The sequence below is a fragment of the Etheostoma spectabile genome, chromosome 21, assembly GCF_008692095.1.
Source record: "Etheostoma spectabile isolate EspeVRDwgs_2016 chromosome 21, UIUC_Espe_1.0, whole genome shotgun sequence".
Lineage (NCBI taxonomy): Eukaryota > Metazoa > Chordata > Actinopteri > Perciformes > Percidae > Etheostoma > Etheostoma spectabile.
Genome location: NC_045753.1, coordinates 12,224,993 through 12,236,839, shown reverse-complemented (window position 1 = coordinate 12,236,839; position 11,847 = coordinate 12,224,993). Strand labels below are relative to the sequence as shown.

Sequence of the window (11,847 nt, the reverse complement as noted above, 5' to 3'; positions counted from 1 at the left end):
CTGCAGCTCAGCGAGGAGCCTGCCCCGGACAGACTGACAGACGGCACACGAACAAATCGATCAGCATTTTAGAATAAGGTTCCAGTTCTCTTAGTATGGAGCAAATACTGATTTCTCTCTTCAAGCAGTTGTTTGTGTGGAGCAGAGCTACCTGCAGCGCCACATTTATACGGCAGGGACACCTATTTCACTTTCCTAACACACACACTGAGGTGAGCTGCTTTCACTCGGGGAAACCTCTCCATATCTACATGTATTACTTCACCTGTGGAAATAACACTGAGGTGAGGTTTTCACACTGGCATGTGTTTAATGACACACATTTCGGATTGGAATGAGCATGCTGATGAAATAAATCTCCCGCGATAAAAGCATAAACAAATGTCACAGCGAAGCTAAAATGTCACTCATTTTAAATAAAAAAAATGCATACTGCATATTGAAATACCAAAGAAAATGCATGTTTTACCACCTAAAAAAGTAGCCTTTACTTACAAAATATAAAGACAAACACAGACACACTCACTCTACTGCAGAAATTAACATTTTTATATTGTGAGGTTTAGGATTATTATAAAAATATGATTGGCCTAGGGCATTTAAAGCCAAATAATCTACAAAATTGTAGAAACCCAAAATCAATTGTTATTGAATGGAATCCCTGCGAATAATAACGATTTATGGTTATTTTAAATACAATAATATATTATTTACAGATATAATTTACAGGGCATTTCTCAGATTTTGCAGATTTTAGGACATGTTTGAATGCAGTCCTCACTTCCACTTTCAGCGCAAATTCTCTACCACGAGGGAAAATGTATTTTAAAATCAATGAATAAATGAAGCCCCCTTGTGTTATTGCGATTGCATCATTAGTCCTGTAGCCTGATAATCATTAATCTATACAACCACAGGCGCGATGGCGCTGCGTCCACTGCGCCATAAATGGGAAGTTCCCATCGAATGAAAGTGAAAGGTGCTCCGTGACTGCGGCCGGCCTTCTGACGCTCCTTCGGATGAACTGGTCTGACATTTCACCTTGTTTTAACTAGAACATGGCTTTGGACGTGAGAACCAGAGAGGGGAGATTCTCCTTCCCCGTTTCTTTAATTTACAGATTAAAGCACGTCAGCCTGGTATAAATCGAAATGTAGGCCTACATCACATTGTATTTTTAATATTTGGGCCTTTAACTCATGCACTGGCTGCAGAGCAGGCTGTGGATACACGTGTCTTAGCTTAGCTTGTATTTCTTTAATGGTGATTTTATTGTAATTTGTAGGCTTATTTTCAATGTGCGTGTGTTTTGCAGTGTATTTATATTCTTCCAGAAGCCCATAAGGACAAGGGTTTAGGCGAGAGATCTTCAACAGGGGGTCCGGGCCCTCTAGGGGGTCCTCAGAGTTACCACACTAGGGGCCACCAATTTCTTTCCCAAGAGTTAAACTAGATATGCCTGAAAATGAACATAAACACAAATCCTACGCATTATTAGCAAAGATAATTCTGCAATTTGTCATTTAGAAAAAAAAAATCATTAGGCTATTTACACAACATTGAATACAGGCTTATTGGCCTGTAGGTATAGTTTTGGGCTGCCTTACACGTTATTGTAGGCCCAGTTTAATAAGCAATATAATTTTATGCAACATGTAGATTGTCCCTTCTCAGCCTCTCTTTCAGCTAGGGGTCCTTGCCCTAAAACACCTTGAAACATTTAGTAATACCACAGTACAAACATAAATTGAAGGGTATCAAACTATTGATAAATCTTACATTACAGTTCTTATTTTCTAAAATTGTCTCTTACGTCATTTTTTCATGGCGAGTTTGCTATGTGCACACTGTCAAATCATTTCTACAGTTTGAATCATGAATGTTATCTCATAATATATAAATAGCCTCAATTAATAAACTATGATGTCAATAACAAATAGAGAATACTCGTGTTGTATTAGATACTTTCCATGGCATAACTGCATTAACACTAAATAAATATATAAGCTATAGGATTTATTTTCCTCAAAACTCCAACACAGGCTACAAAACAAGCAAACTGACACATTTAAATTAATACATGTTACTAATTAAAAACCAACGAGATGGATTTCAATCACGAAAAAACAATTAAAAAAAAAAAAGAAATCGCAAATATATTCCCACGTTACTCCTGACATTTTCCAATCAGACAAATCGGTGTGATGATCTAAAGTAGCCTACGTTGCCGTATTATGACGTAGCATTTTAAAGCTCGGTATTTCAACATGCAACATGCAACCTTATTATATTGTGGCACATAATTCAATACAACAATAATTCAAATGCGAAAAGTGACCGTGTGAAATGATGCAAGCAGCTCACCTCAGTGTTTGTGTTAGGAAAGTGAAATAGGTGTCCCTGCCGTATAAATGTGGCGCTGCAGCTCTGCTCCAACACAACAACTGCTTGAAGAGAGAAATCAGTATTTGCTCCATACTAAGAGAACTGGAACCTTATTCTAAAATGCTGATCGGGATCTTGTTCGTGTGCCTGTCTGTCAGTCTGTCCGGGGTAGGCTCCTCGCTGAGCTGCAGATGGATGGATCATAAATTCAGACAGCACAGTACAAAGGCTTTGGCTCTAATAGATACGATGGTAAGTGGACTTCTTTATTATGTTCTTTAAAGTCATTGAAGGAGTTTACTCTATTGTTTGTTTACTTCATGGTGTGTGTGTGTGTGTGATGCAGGCTAATCAATTCCACTAACAGCACTGAGGATGAAGTGGACTTCCCTAACCATCTGTACACCCAGGCGTCCAAAGCATCAGTAAGTCAGCTTCAAGGTTTATTTGATAAATATCAAAAGACAAAGACGTGACTTGATTATTGTTAGATTGAATATTTTCCTATTGTAACCTTTGAATGGTCTTCTTCTTCCAGGCTGAGGACAAACTGAGTTTCACAGTTCAGATTCTGGAGGAGATGGTTTCCCTGTTTGAGGAGGACCACCGCTCTGCATCATGGGAGGAGACCACAGTGGAGCACTTTCTCATTGCTGTAACCCAGCAGGCCGACGGCCTCCACTCCTGTGTGAGTGTACCTTTAATTGGATTTCTGTAACATTGAAGTCCTGGTCTATGTGCCAGGGTTACATGTCTGTAAATAAGCCGATAGGGAATGGGATGCAACTTTCTAAAATAACTGTTTTCCTTGTTATTCATTTAGATTCAGGGCCACGGCCACAAGAAGAAGAACAAGAAGCTGCACATGTATTTCAAGAAGCTCTCACACCATGTCCTGGAGCGAATGGTAAGCTATCTATCTATCTATCTATCTATCTATCTATCTATCTATCTATCTATCTATCTATCCATCTATCTATCTATCTATCTATCTATCTATCTATAGATTAGATTAGATTATACTTTATTCATCCCACAAAATTTCCTTTTTACAGCAACAGCATTTTCTTCAATAATACCTACTATATCTATCTATCTATCTATCTATCTATCTATCTATCTATCTATCTATCTATCTATCACTATCTATCTATCTATCTATCTATCTGTCTACAGTATCTATTAGGTTTTAATAATGCGGATATATATTTCTGTCTGCAGGGCCACAGTGCTGAAGCCTGGGAGCTGGTCAGGGAGGAAATGAAAACCCATCTGATCCGAGTAGAACAGCTGGTTTTATCTCTGGTGCCCAACAAACATCTGTCACGTTAACAATGGGTTAAATTATTTGCTCACATGCAGCATCTATTTATTTATTAACATATGGATGTATTTATTATTGAGATGTCTGCATGTATTGATCATGTATTTGTCTATTATGATCAACATGTTATTTATTATTATTTATTATTTGCTTAAAATGACTAAAACCTGTGTTTTCTCTCAGATTCATTAATTTATGTATTTATGTATTTATTGCTTATTTATATAGTGACTTGTTGCACAACCAGTATTTTTTATAAATATGTTGTTGATCAACTTTATTTTTTTACTTTTTATACCTGTAAAAGCCAATAAAAAGAAGACTTTCTCCAGCAAATAAAATCTTGTTTATTGTTTTTATTCTTGTTACATTAACAACAGGAAAACAGATTTGTAATAAAATCAAACGACAGACATAAGAAGGGCCTTGTTCAGGCTCTGATGCACAAACATTAAAGTCCATATAACACAATAACACTTTTTATTAAAGAAGCACCAGAAATGCTGAAATGTCAGCTGTTGAGTGACATATATATATCATTGAGATGCTTGTGTATGTATTGATCATGTGTTTCTTGTTAATGTATTTGCCCACATGCAGTATCTACCAATTCACTATTTAACCATTTACATATTCACATATGCATTATTGAGTTGTTTGTGTATTTATTAATCACGTACTTGTCTTAACTGATCGACATGCTTCATTTTTTCAACTCTGCTTTCAGCCAAATGTTATGTTTCTTCAAATGAAATAGTCAATACAATTAATATTTTGTCTAGCAAACGGTTGTTATTTTTATTCCTCTCACATGAACAAAAAGTAGGCTATGCATATTATTCTTTGTAATGTGTACAATTAAACAACATGCGGGAACATGCGATAACTCTCACAAACTCACACACACTCATCAAGTCAATCAAACTCAATCAGCAAGTTAGGTAATTAAATGTGTATTTATGTGTATTAATGTGTATTTAAGAGGGGGCTTTGTGACATTTATTTTTTTTAATTTTGTCAGTTTAGTTCTTTTTAATTTGGAGATTTAAGGCAAGACGTTATATGTATTTATTAAGTTTTAATTTAGTCTGCAGACTCTCTGTGCAGGACAATGATGTGTTATAAAAACTAGTATTCTGTATTTGTTGTTCTTGCCACCATTAATGGATGTTTATTGGTTTAATAGCATCTGTCAATCACAGTTGAATATGACGACATGACTGCAGCATGTCCACATTCCAGTCATGGCATAAAAAGAAAGCGCTTCCCCAAAGTGAAAATGGAAGTGACGGCGGCCTGAGAGACATGATGTGTAACATTCTCAGACTGCAATATGAAAATCACGTCCCACGTCACAACGTTTCTGAAGGAGGCTTTAAAGAGCAGAAAGACAGATAAGGCTTTATTGGTCTCCACAGAGGGACTTCTGGTGTTTTGTTTGCTATTTCATCATATCATCCTTCTTTTATGGTATTGTTAAATTGCACTTTCCATTTATGGCTGGAACTAATGTGTTTTCCCAACATGTTTGCTGTGTCAAAGGCACTTCAACCCTTGTGTTGTCTTCCCGTCAAAATTGAAAATCAACACTTTTGTTGATGCTTTTCATGGATGTTTTAACTTTTTATTACATTTTTGGCCCTTTTTGACATTTATCACTACGTAACACTAACTTATTGACTTTAGTTTTACAGTTATTTTTTGGAATTTATGGTTAATTCATCTCATTTTTAAAAAATTATACCTAATGTTTGAGTTAGAAAAGCAGAAATTAGGAATTATGTAGACTAAAATTAAAGGAACGTATGTTGATAGATAATCACAGACTGGAAGATGTCAACGTTTACTCAAAACCACTTCAATTTTTGCCCTAAAATTGAAAAAGACGCCCCAAAATGAATGAAAGTAGAGATGTGTACTTGCCAAAGAGCGTTGTGTGGAATCAATCATGTAACTGTATACTGTATGTGTTCTATGACATACATGATAATGGAATTAATCAATGCACACATGTGTTGAGTGCCAAAACTACAACGTTTTGAAAATTCCAATGTATACAATTTTACAAGTTTTTTGTTCTTATCTACTGTAAATTATATGAATACCAATAAATGAAAATAGAAAATATGTTAGAAAAAAAGCATGTAGACTTTGTTGACCAATCACGTCAAGCTACTTCAAATGTTTTAAGTTGCAATGTGCTCTTTTTGCTGCTTGTTGCCAAGGAAGAGGAACCCTCAAACACTGTTGGTGAGTTAACAGTGACCGCCCACTTTTTCCCATGCATTCAATTGCTCCTTTTAGCAAATCCCAATTTCCACCTGGAATCCTGGAATCCCTTCAACCAGCTACGAGCTCCGAGGCCAGCGTCGAAAAACTTCTGAGATCTTTTCCATCTCAAAAACTGTGGGTCGTATTCCCCTGTAGGCCTGTAATTAAGGACTATTTTAAAGATTAATCATACTAATAATAATCTGTTCATCTCCCACATTCTAGTGTATTGTTGTTATTGGCACGACAGTGCTGCAGCTGGGACGCCGGGGTCTGTAAGCATCACTGAATACTACAACTTCACTAGTAGGCCTACATAGATGGAAATATTGTACTACATTTTATTTCATAAATGACAATTTAAGGTGCCAGAGTGAGTAAAAAAAAACATTACTAATTACTAAATATCAGCTGTATATCCACATTATGCTTTAAGTTAATTTTAAAAGTTTGTTTCAAGAAATGATAACCTGCACAAAGATGAAATTAAGTAAATGTTAAATTATACCAAAATAGTCACATACAAGTTTAATTAGCTCCTGTCAGTGGGTTGTTTCTGGTGGAGAATAATCCATTTCTAGTGCCACTGCAGTCTGGAAATACAGTGCACAGTTTACAAGCTGTAGAGTGTATGATTCAAACTTTTCTGAGCTGTGATGTAAGCCAAAGGAACTCTGTGACAGGAGAGGGTACACAAAGTCCTCACATGTCTGCAACAGAGCAACAACATTAGCACGCCTCAAAAGCTGTGCTGCCTTTGGGGGTTACTCGTAAACTACATTAACTTCTGTAGCACCACTGTCACCGCTGCTTCTACTTAGCGTAGGCTAAGTTCAGACATGTGCAATATTTTTTTAATATCATACAAATTATTATAGTATATTAGTAGTCTATATTTCACTCCTTCGAGTCCTTTTTTATTCGATAAAACAAGCATTACACCCGGTAACGGCTCCATTTGTGTCAGTGTGAGGTCAGATATGATGACGTGCAGGCTAAATTGTGCTTTAATAAAACACCAAAGAAGTCAGTATGTGAGCACGCGCGCAAATGACAAGCACATGCCATGAAATAAAGGTTTAATGTCTGTAAAAAATGTTTTGTACTTTCCTATAACGCTCATCTCATGACTACTGTGTTTCTTTGATGGAGCCTGAAGGCAGCACTGGTGTAGTTCCCATGATGCATCTGTCTTCAGATGTATAGCTACTGACAAGAGGAGTCTTACCCACTCGTGAAAACAAATGTTAGTTAACGCATTTTTGTGCTTTTTTGGATGTTTTGGACGCGATGGAGAGCGACTGTACGGATTGACCTGCTTTTAACATTCTTCTACTGAGTCTATAAGAATTTACAGAGGATTTTGCGGTTGTCTTTGGACGTTAATGACAAGTTAGCCAACCTGTTTCGGTAAGGAAGCTAGCCACATTAACGTTAATGCCCCACTCAGACTCCTAGCTCAGACTGCCTGTAAGGGTTGCATTTTATATACTGTGTTACCGAACTGCTACATGAATGGCGCTTTAAATTGCTTGGTTTGGTTTTCTGTGTCTAATATTATGCTGTCTTAACCTTCCCTCTCGTGCTTAAATGCCCCACACACGCCCAAAACTGAAGCTAACATTTAAATTAACAACTTGCGTTAAGGCGACTCTTTATAACCTTTTAAACTGTCACAATATACAAACAAACTACCTGCAAACGTTACGCTTTTGTAAGGCTAATACGTAACGACACTTGCATATGTACTATTGTTAGTAGTTACTACTGTTAGTAATCCTGTTTTTGTCAGCAGCTTGGCATTTCTGGAGACCACATATAGTGCTAGGTAGGCAGGGAGTCAGCGGTGCCAGGTTGGATCCTGGTTCAGAATCCGAAAATCAAATGAATTACTAAAGTAAGTTTTAAAATGCAAGGGATTTGTTTTGGTGTATTTAGTGCATACAATTGCAACGGTACAAATGCAAACAAGGACAAGAACATACATACAGGTTAGTCGTCCAGTCATTTTTCTTTCTGTGTACTGTATGCAAATTTCCTGCTTGAAAGGGATTTGATGAATCTACCACACTGAGTGGATTTCACTCAATGACCAAACACTTCTTTTCCATTTTGGCAGATTTAGCTCTTCATTTGGCCAGTTCCATTTGATTAATTGCTTCAGCCAGTAGTTTGAAGGCATTAGATTATTAGTATCTTTAGGTCTCAAGATGTTTAGCACTTTAGCTGTTTAATCTTTGGTTTTTGGTCTTTAAGTGAAAACCCTTTAAAACTATAGAAATAGTGTGCACGTTACAGTAGCTTGATATTAATTTTTATATTACAATAAAAAGTGTCTAAAAAGACACTACAGCAAAACTAACACAAGTACAATAAAACTGTTTAAGAAAGGGAAAGAAGGAAGGCTGCACTGTTCAGTGCAGGGTGTGCTAAAATATTGATCATGGGATGTGCTGAAGTTCACAGTATGTATAATGTGTGCAATGGTCATGGCTAATATTCCAGGAAGTGTGTAAATGTAGTGCATACTAGTGACTCGAGGGTGGTGGGTTAAGAGTCTGTCTGTCAGTGGAGGTCCAGGCCTTTTGAAGAGAGTGACTTTTAAGATTTTAAGTGCTTTTTGAGTGGGGAAGTAAGTCATAAAGCATTTTGTAGCTACTTCCCTGCAGACATCCTCTTTAATCAGTGCCTCACATGACTAAGTTACAACGCGGGTTACTCACTGAAACCATGAAATAGCAGATATGCCACAGAACACAGTCTCGTGATGGAAAATGTAATGATAGCCCAGTGATAAATGTGACAAAAGGTGAGGAAGGAAGAAAAAAACAAAAAACTGCTTCCTTATCACAAGCCTTGCATGTTTGCCAGGAAACACAAGCTTGCACTAGTTTATTCACATCAAATGTCAAAAAGTAATGATAACAGGGAAGCGGGGCTCAGGGGCATAGTTGTGATTAGAGACAACGCATCAGATATTAAAAGGAATAGTCTTTGTTTTTGTGTTTCAGCGTGCCATGTGGGAATAAACCTTCGCAAGAGGTGCCATGCTAGCAACACAGATGCCAGATACGCCACCTGAGGCTAAAGATGTCAAACAGGTAAAACTACAAGCTTTTTCCTCTCCTGGCTGGTGTTTTTGCTCTAATTGTTACTGTGATACCTCTGGGGAAGGTGTCAGATTGGCTTTATTGGCGTCCTGGAATGGATTTTTGCTAAACATAGTCAGCTTGTGACATTTAAGTAGTACATGTTGTACTTGTACTGTTGTAATTGTACTTGAACATTACCCCACTTTCTGCACTGAACTTGGTTATTCATCCACTTGCCTGTGTATCTTACTTAGAGTAGTTAATATGGGTTTATCTATCAATGCTTTAAAAAAGACAAGATCAGACCCAGAACCAATGGCATAACTCTGGCAGATCAATAAGAATAGAGTACAAAGCCTTAAAGAGTGAGTACAGACCTGCAGAATTTATTGTATGGCTGTTATAGTATGATGGATGACATTTGGCTGCACAATATAAAGGAAATATGCAATAAAGTTAAACATCTCTAACAATATTTTTTGTGATAAATGAACAGATATTAAAGTGTACTCAGTTCTGTATTTGTGCTGTTGTCAGTATACTGCTAAAATACAACATATTTATTTTTGAATTAGAAAAACAATGAGAGGAGATTATTTCTTTCTATTGTACATTGAACTGAACAAAAAAGGCATTAAGTTAAAAAAAAAGATAAACAGTTGGATTTTAAAATAGTGGTCAACTAGCTTAAAATAATAAGTCAAAAAAAGAGTTCAATAGTGCAGTGTAAATGTTTGTGTCTCGCAAATTGACTGCTGACTTAATACGTTAATGTATGTAAGTCAGGAAACTATGAAAACAGGCAAGGAATTTGTCCTCCATTATACACAAAGTATTTTTTTGCTGTGTTGTTCAAGTCCTGCCAAGCCAAGCACAGTAAAATAAGAGTGCTTCAGTGTTGAGAACGCCCAGGCCATCACTTTTTAGAGTTTTGCTATAGAATCAGTTTTTACTCTCGAACCTATTGCATAATGTAAGGGTTCTCTGTCTATCGATGTCAGCCGACTGCAGGTAATCTACTGACAATGTTTCATAACAATATGGCCACTGCCCTCTCTCTGTTTATCATAATCACACTGTAGATTGGAATGCAAGTCATTTGCCTTTTATGTGTGTTGGTGAACAGAGAAGTTATTTGCCTACTCACTTCTCATCAGAACCACACCTTAGTTGATCTATGTCCAAAAGAAACAATGAAGTTGATCATATTTCCTCTCCTGTGCATTGTCACATTGTCACGTAGATCAAAGAGAGGTTGACACAGTCACTCAAGGCCCTGCAGAAGCGATATGTAACATCGGACACAGTGGTCACCAGTGAAGATGCTGATGCTAACCTCCTCTGCTGTGCCCTGGAGGCCATCTTCATCCACGGTATCAAGAGCAAATACATCCGTTTGGAGGCTGGGGGCCGGAGTAAGAAAGCAGACCGAGGACCTCTCCCTCAGCCTTTCTTCTGGAGCCTCCTCAAGACAGTCACCCACCGGTAAAGGCACATTTATGATAACAGGGCATCACACATTGTTTTGATAATAGGGTAATAATAACTTTGATAAACAAAAATGCCCAACATTCCCTGATTCTAGCTTCTCTTATGAGATGATTTGTTGCCTTTCGTTGTCTTATGTGAAATTAAACTGAAGATCTTCGGGTTTTGGATTAAGTGGAATAAAACTTTGTTAGGTGCAACCTTACAACTCATTATTCTGTGAAAACTTACTCAAAAGTGTAATAACACACTCCGTTAAATCCCCAGTGATGTGATCACAGAGCTGGAGAAGATCAGCTTCGTGGGCACGGATGTGGGTCGCTGCCGAGCATGGCTGCGGCTGGCTCTCAACCACGGCCTACTGGAGTGCTACCTTGCATCGCTTTTTCGTGAGGGCTCCAAGCTGCGGGCCCACTACCAGCCCAGTGCCTTGCTCCTGGACACCGAGGAGCGGGAAGTTCTCCTCAGCTACCTCCAGGGTCTGGCCTCACTTACATTCAACCTCTCCTACAAGTCTGCTGTCCTCAACGAATGGACCACCACGCCTCTGGCTCTCGCTGGACTCTGCCCCCTGTCCCAGGCGGAAACACTCGATCTGCCCATCAATGGAGGAGACCTTCCCACCTTCAAGCCCATGTATAAAGAATCTTGGGATACAGTGTCTCAGTCGTCCGGCTCATCCGATGCACAGGATGTGCAGAGTGGATGCCCAGTGTTGGAGAGAAGGACAAGTGCACTCCAAGGGGGTAGGACTGCACTCAACTTGTCTAATTTAAGCCTGAACACCACAGGCTCCTCTCAGCTCTCCTCCAGCTTGAGCTCTGATAGCCTCCTGCAGGGGCAGGACCCCCGCAGCCCGACAGGAGAGCAGTGGTCTTCATGCGACCTGGAAATGCCTATTAATGTCAGCAACAGCACCAAGAGGACAAAGCAGGAGTAAGTGTATCTTCTTAGCGGTGTCTTTGGATATATTAAAACAAAAGAGCAAATAAGAGTTGAAGGATAAAGCTGATGATATTGCAGGGGCACAGCGGTAACATTTTCAAGTGAAATTATACAGAAAAAAAGGGTTTCCTGTTGCACACACTGACTATGTTTACATGCATACACATGCAGAGTGATCAGATTAGGGCAATAGCTTGATTTAACTACACTGCCTGTCCAACAATGAAAGAATAAAACGCATCAATGAGCCGCACTGCTGCACTGGATGACATGCTCCTTTATAAACCATGAACACACACACACACACACACACACACACACACACACACACACACACACACA

At 38.3% G+C, this 11,847-nt stretch overlaps 2 protein-coding genes across 3 annotated transcripts in view; both read left to right on the top strand.

The window, feature by feature from the left end:
* Positions 1–2,482: 2,482 nt before the first annotated feature.
* Positions 2,483–3,815, top strand: ifnphi4 (interferon phi 4). Its single transcript, XM_032501774.1, has 5 exons — positions 2,483–2,642; positions 2,738–2,810; positions 2,924–3,073; positions 3,209–3,292; positions 3,607–3,815. The coding sequence occupies exons 1-5, from the start codon at positions 2,506–2,508 to the stop codon at positions 3,715–3,717; spliced, it is 555 nt and encodes a 184-aa protein (XP_032357665.1). The 5' UTR covers positions 2,483–2,505; the 3' UTR covers positions 3,718–3,815.
* Positions 3,816–7,146: 3,331 nt separating this feature from the next.
* plekhm1 (pleckstrin homology domain containing, family M (with RUN domain) member 1) overlaps positions 7,147–11,847 on the top strand; it is a 14,684-nt gene continuing 9,983 nt past the window's right edge. For both annotated transcript variants that reach the window (XM_032501728.1, XM_032501729.1), the window contains exons 1-4: positions 7,147–7,390; positions 8,992–9,081; positions 10,316–10,557; positions 10,828–11,496. In XM_032501728.1, the coding sequence (XP_032357619.1) occupies positions 9,028–9,081; positions 10,316–10,557; positions 10,828–11,496 (965 nt within the window). In that variant the 5' untranslated portion in view covers positions 7,147–7,390; positions 8,992–9,027. The remainder of the gene's footprint in view (positions 7,391–8,991; positions 9,082–10,315; positions 10,558–10,827; positions 11,497–11,847) is intronic.

Bases quoted from the DNA above. Each gene is read 5' to 3' on its own strand.
- ifnphi4 (XM_032501774.1), top strand. From the start codon at position 2,506: ATGCTGATCGGGATCTTGTTCGTGTGCCTGTCTGTCAGTCTGTCCGGG. The intron at 2,643-2,737 runs TGGACTTCTTTA...ATGCAGGCTAAT, and splicing joins CTAATAGATACGATGGTAAG to CAATTCCACTAACAGCACTG. The intron at 3,074-3,208 runs GTGAGTGTACCT...TTATTCATTTAG, and splicing joins CCGACGGCCTCCACTCCTGT to ATTCAGGGCCACGGCCACAA.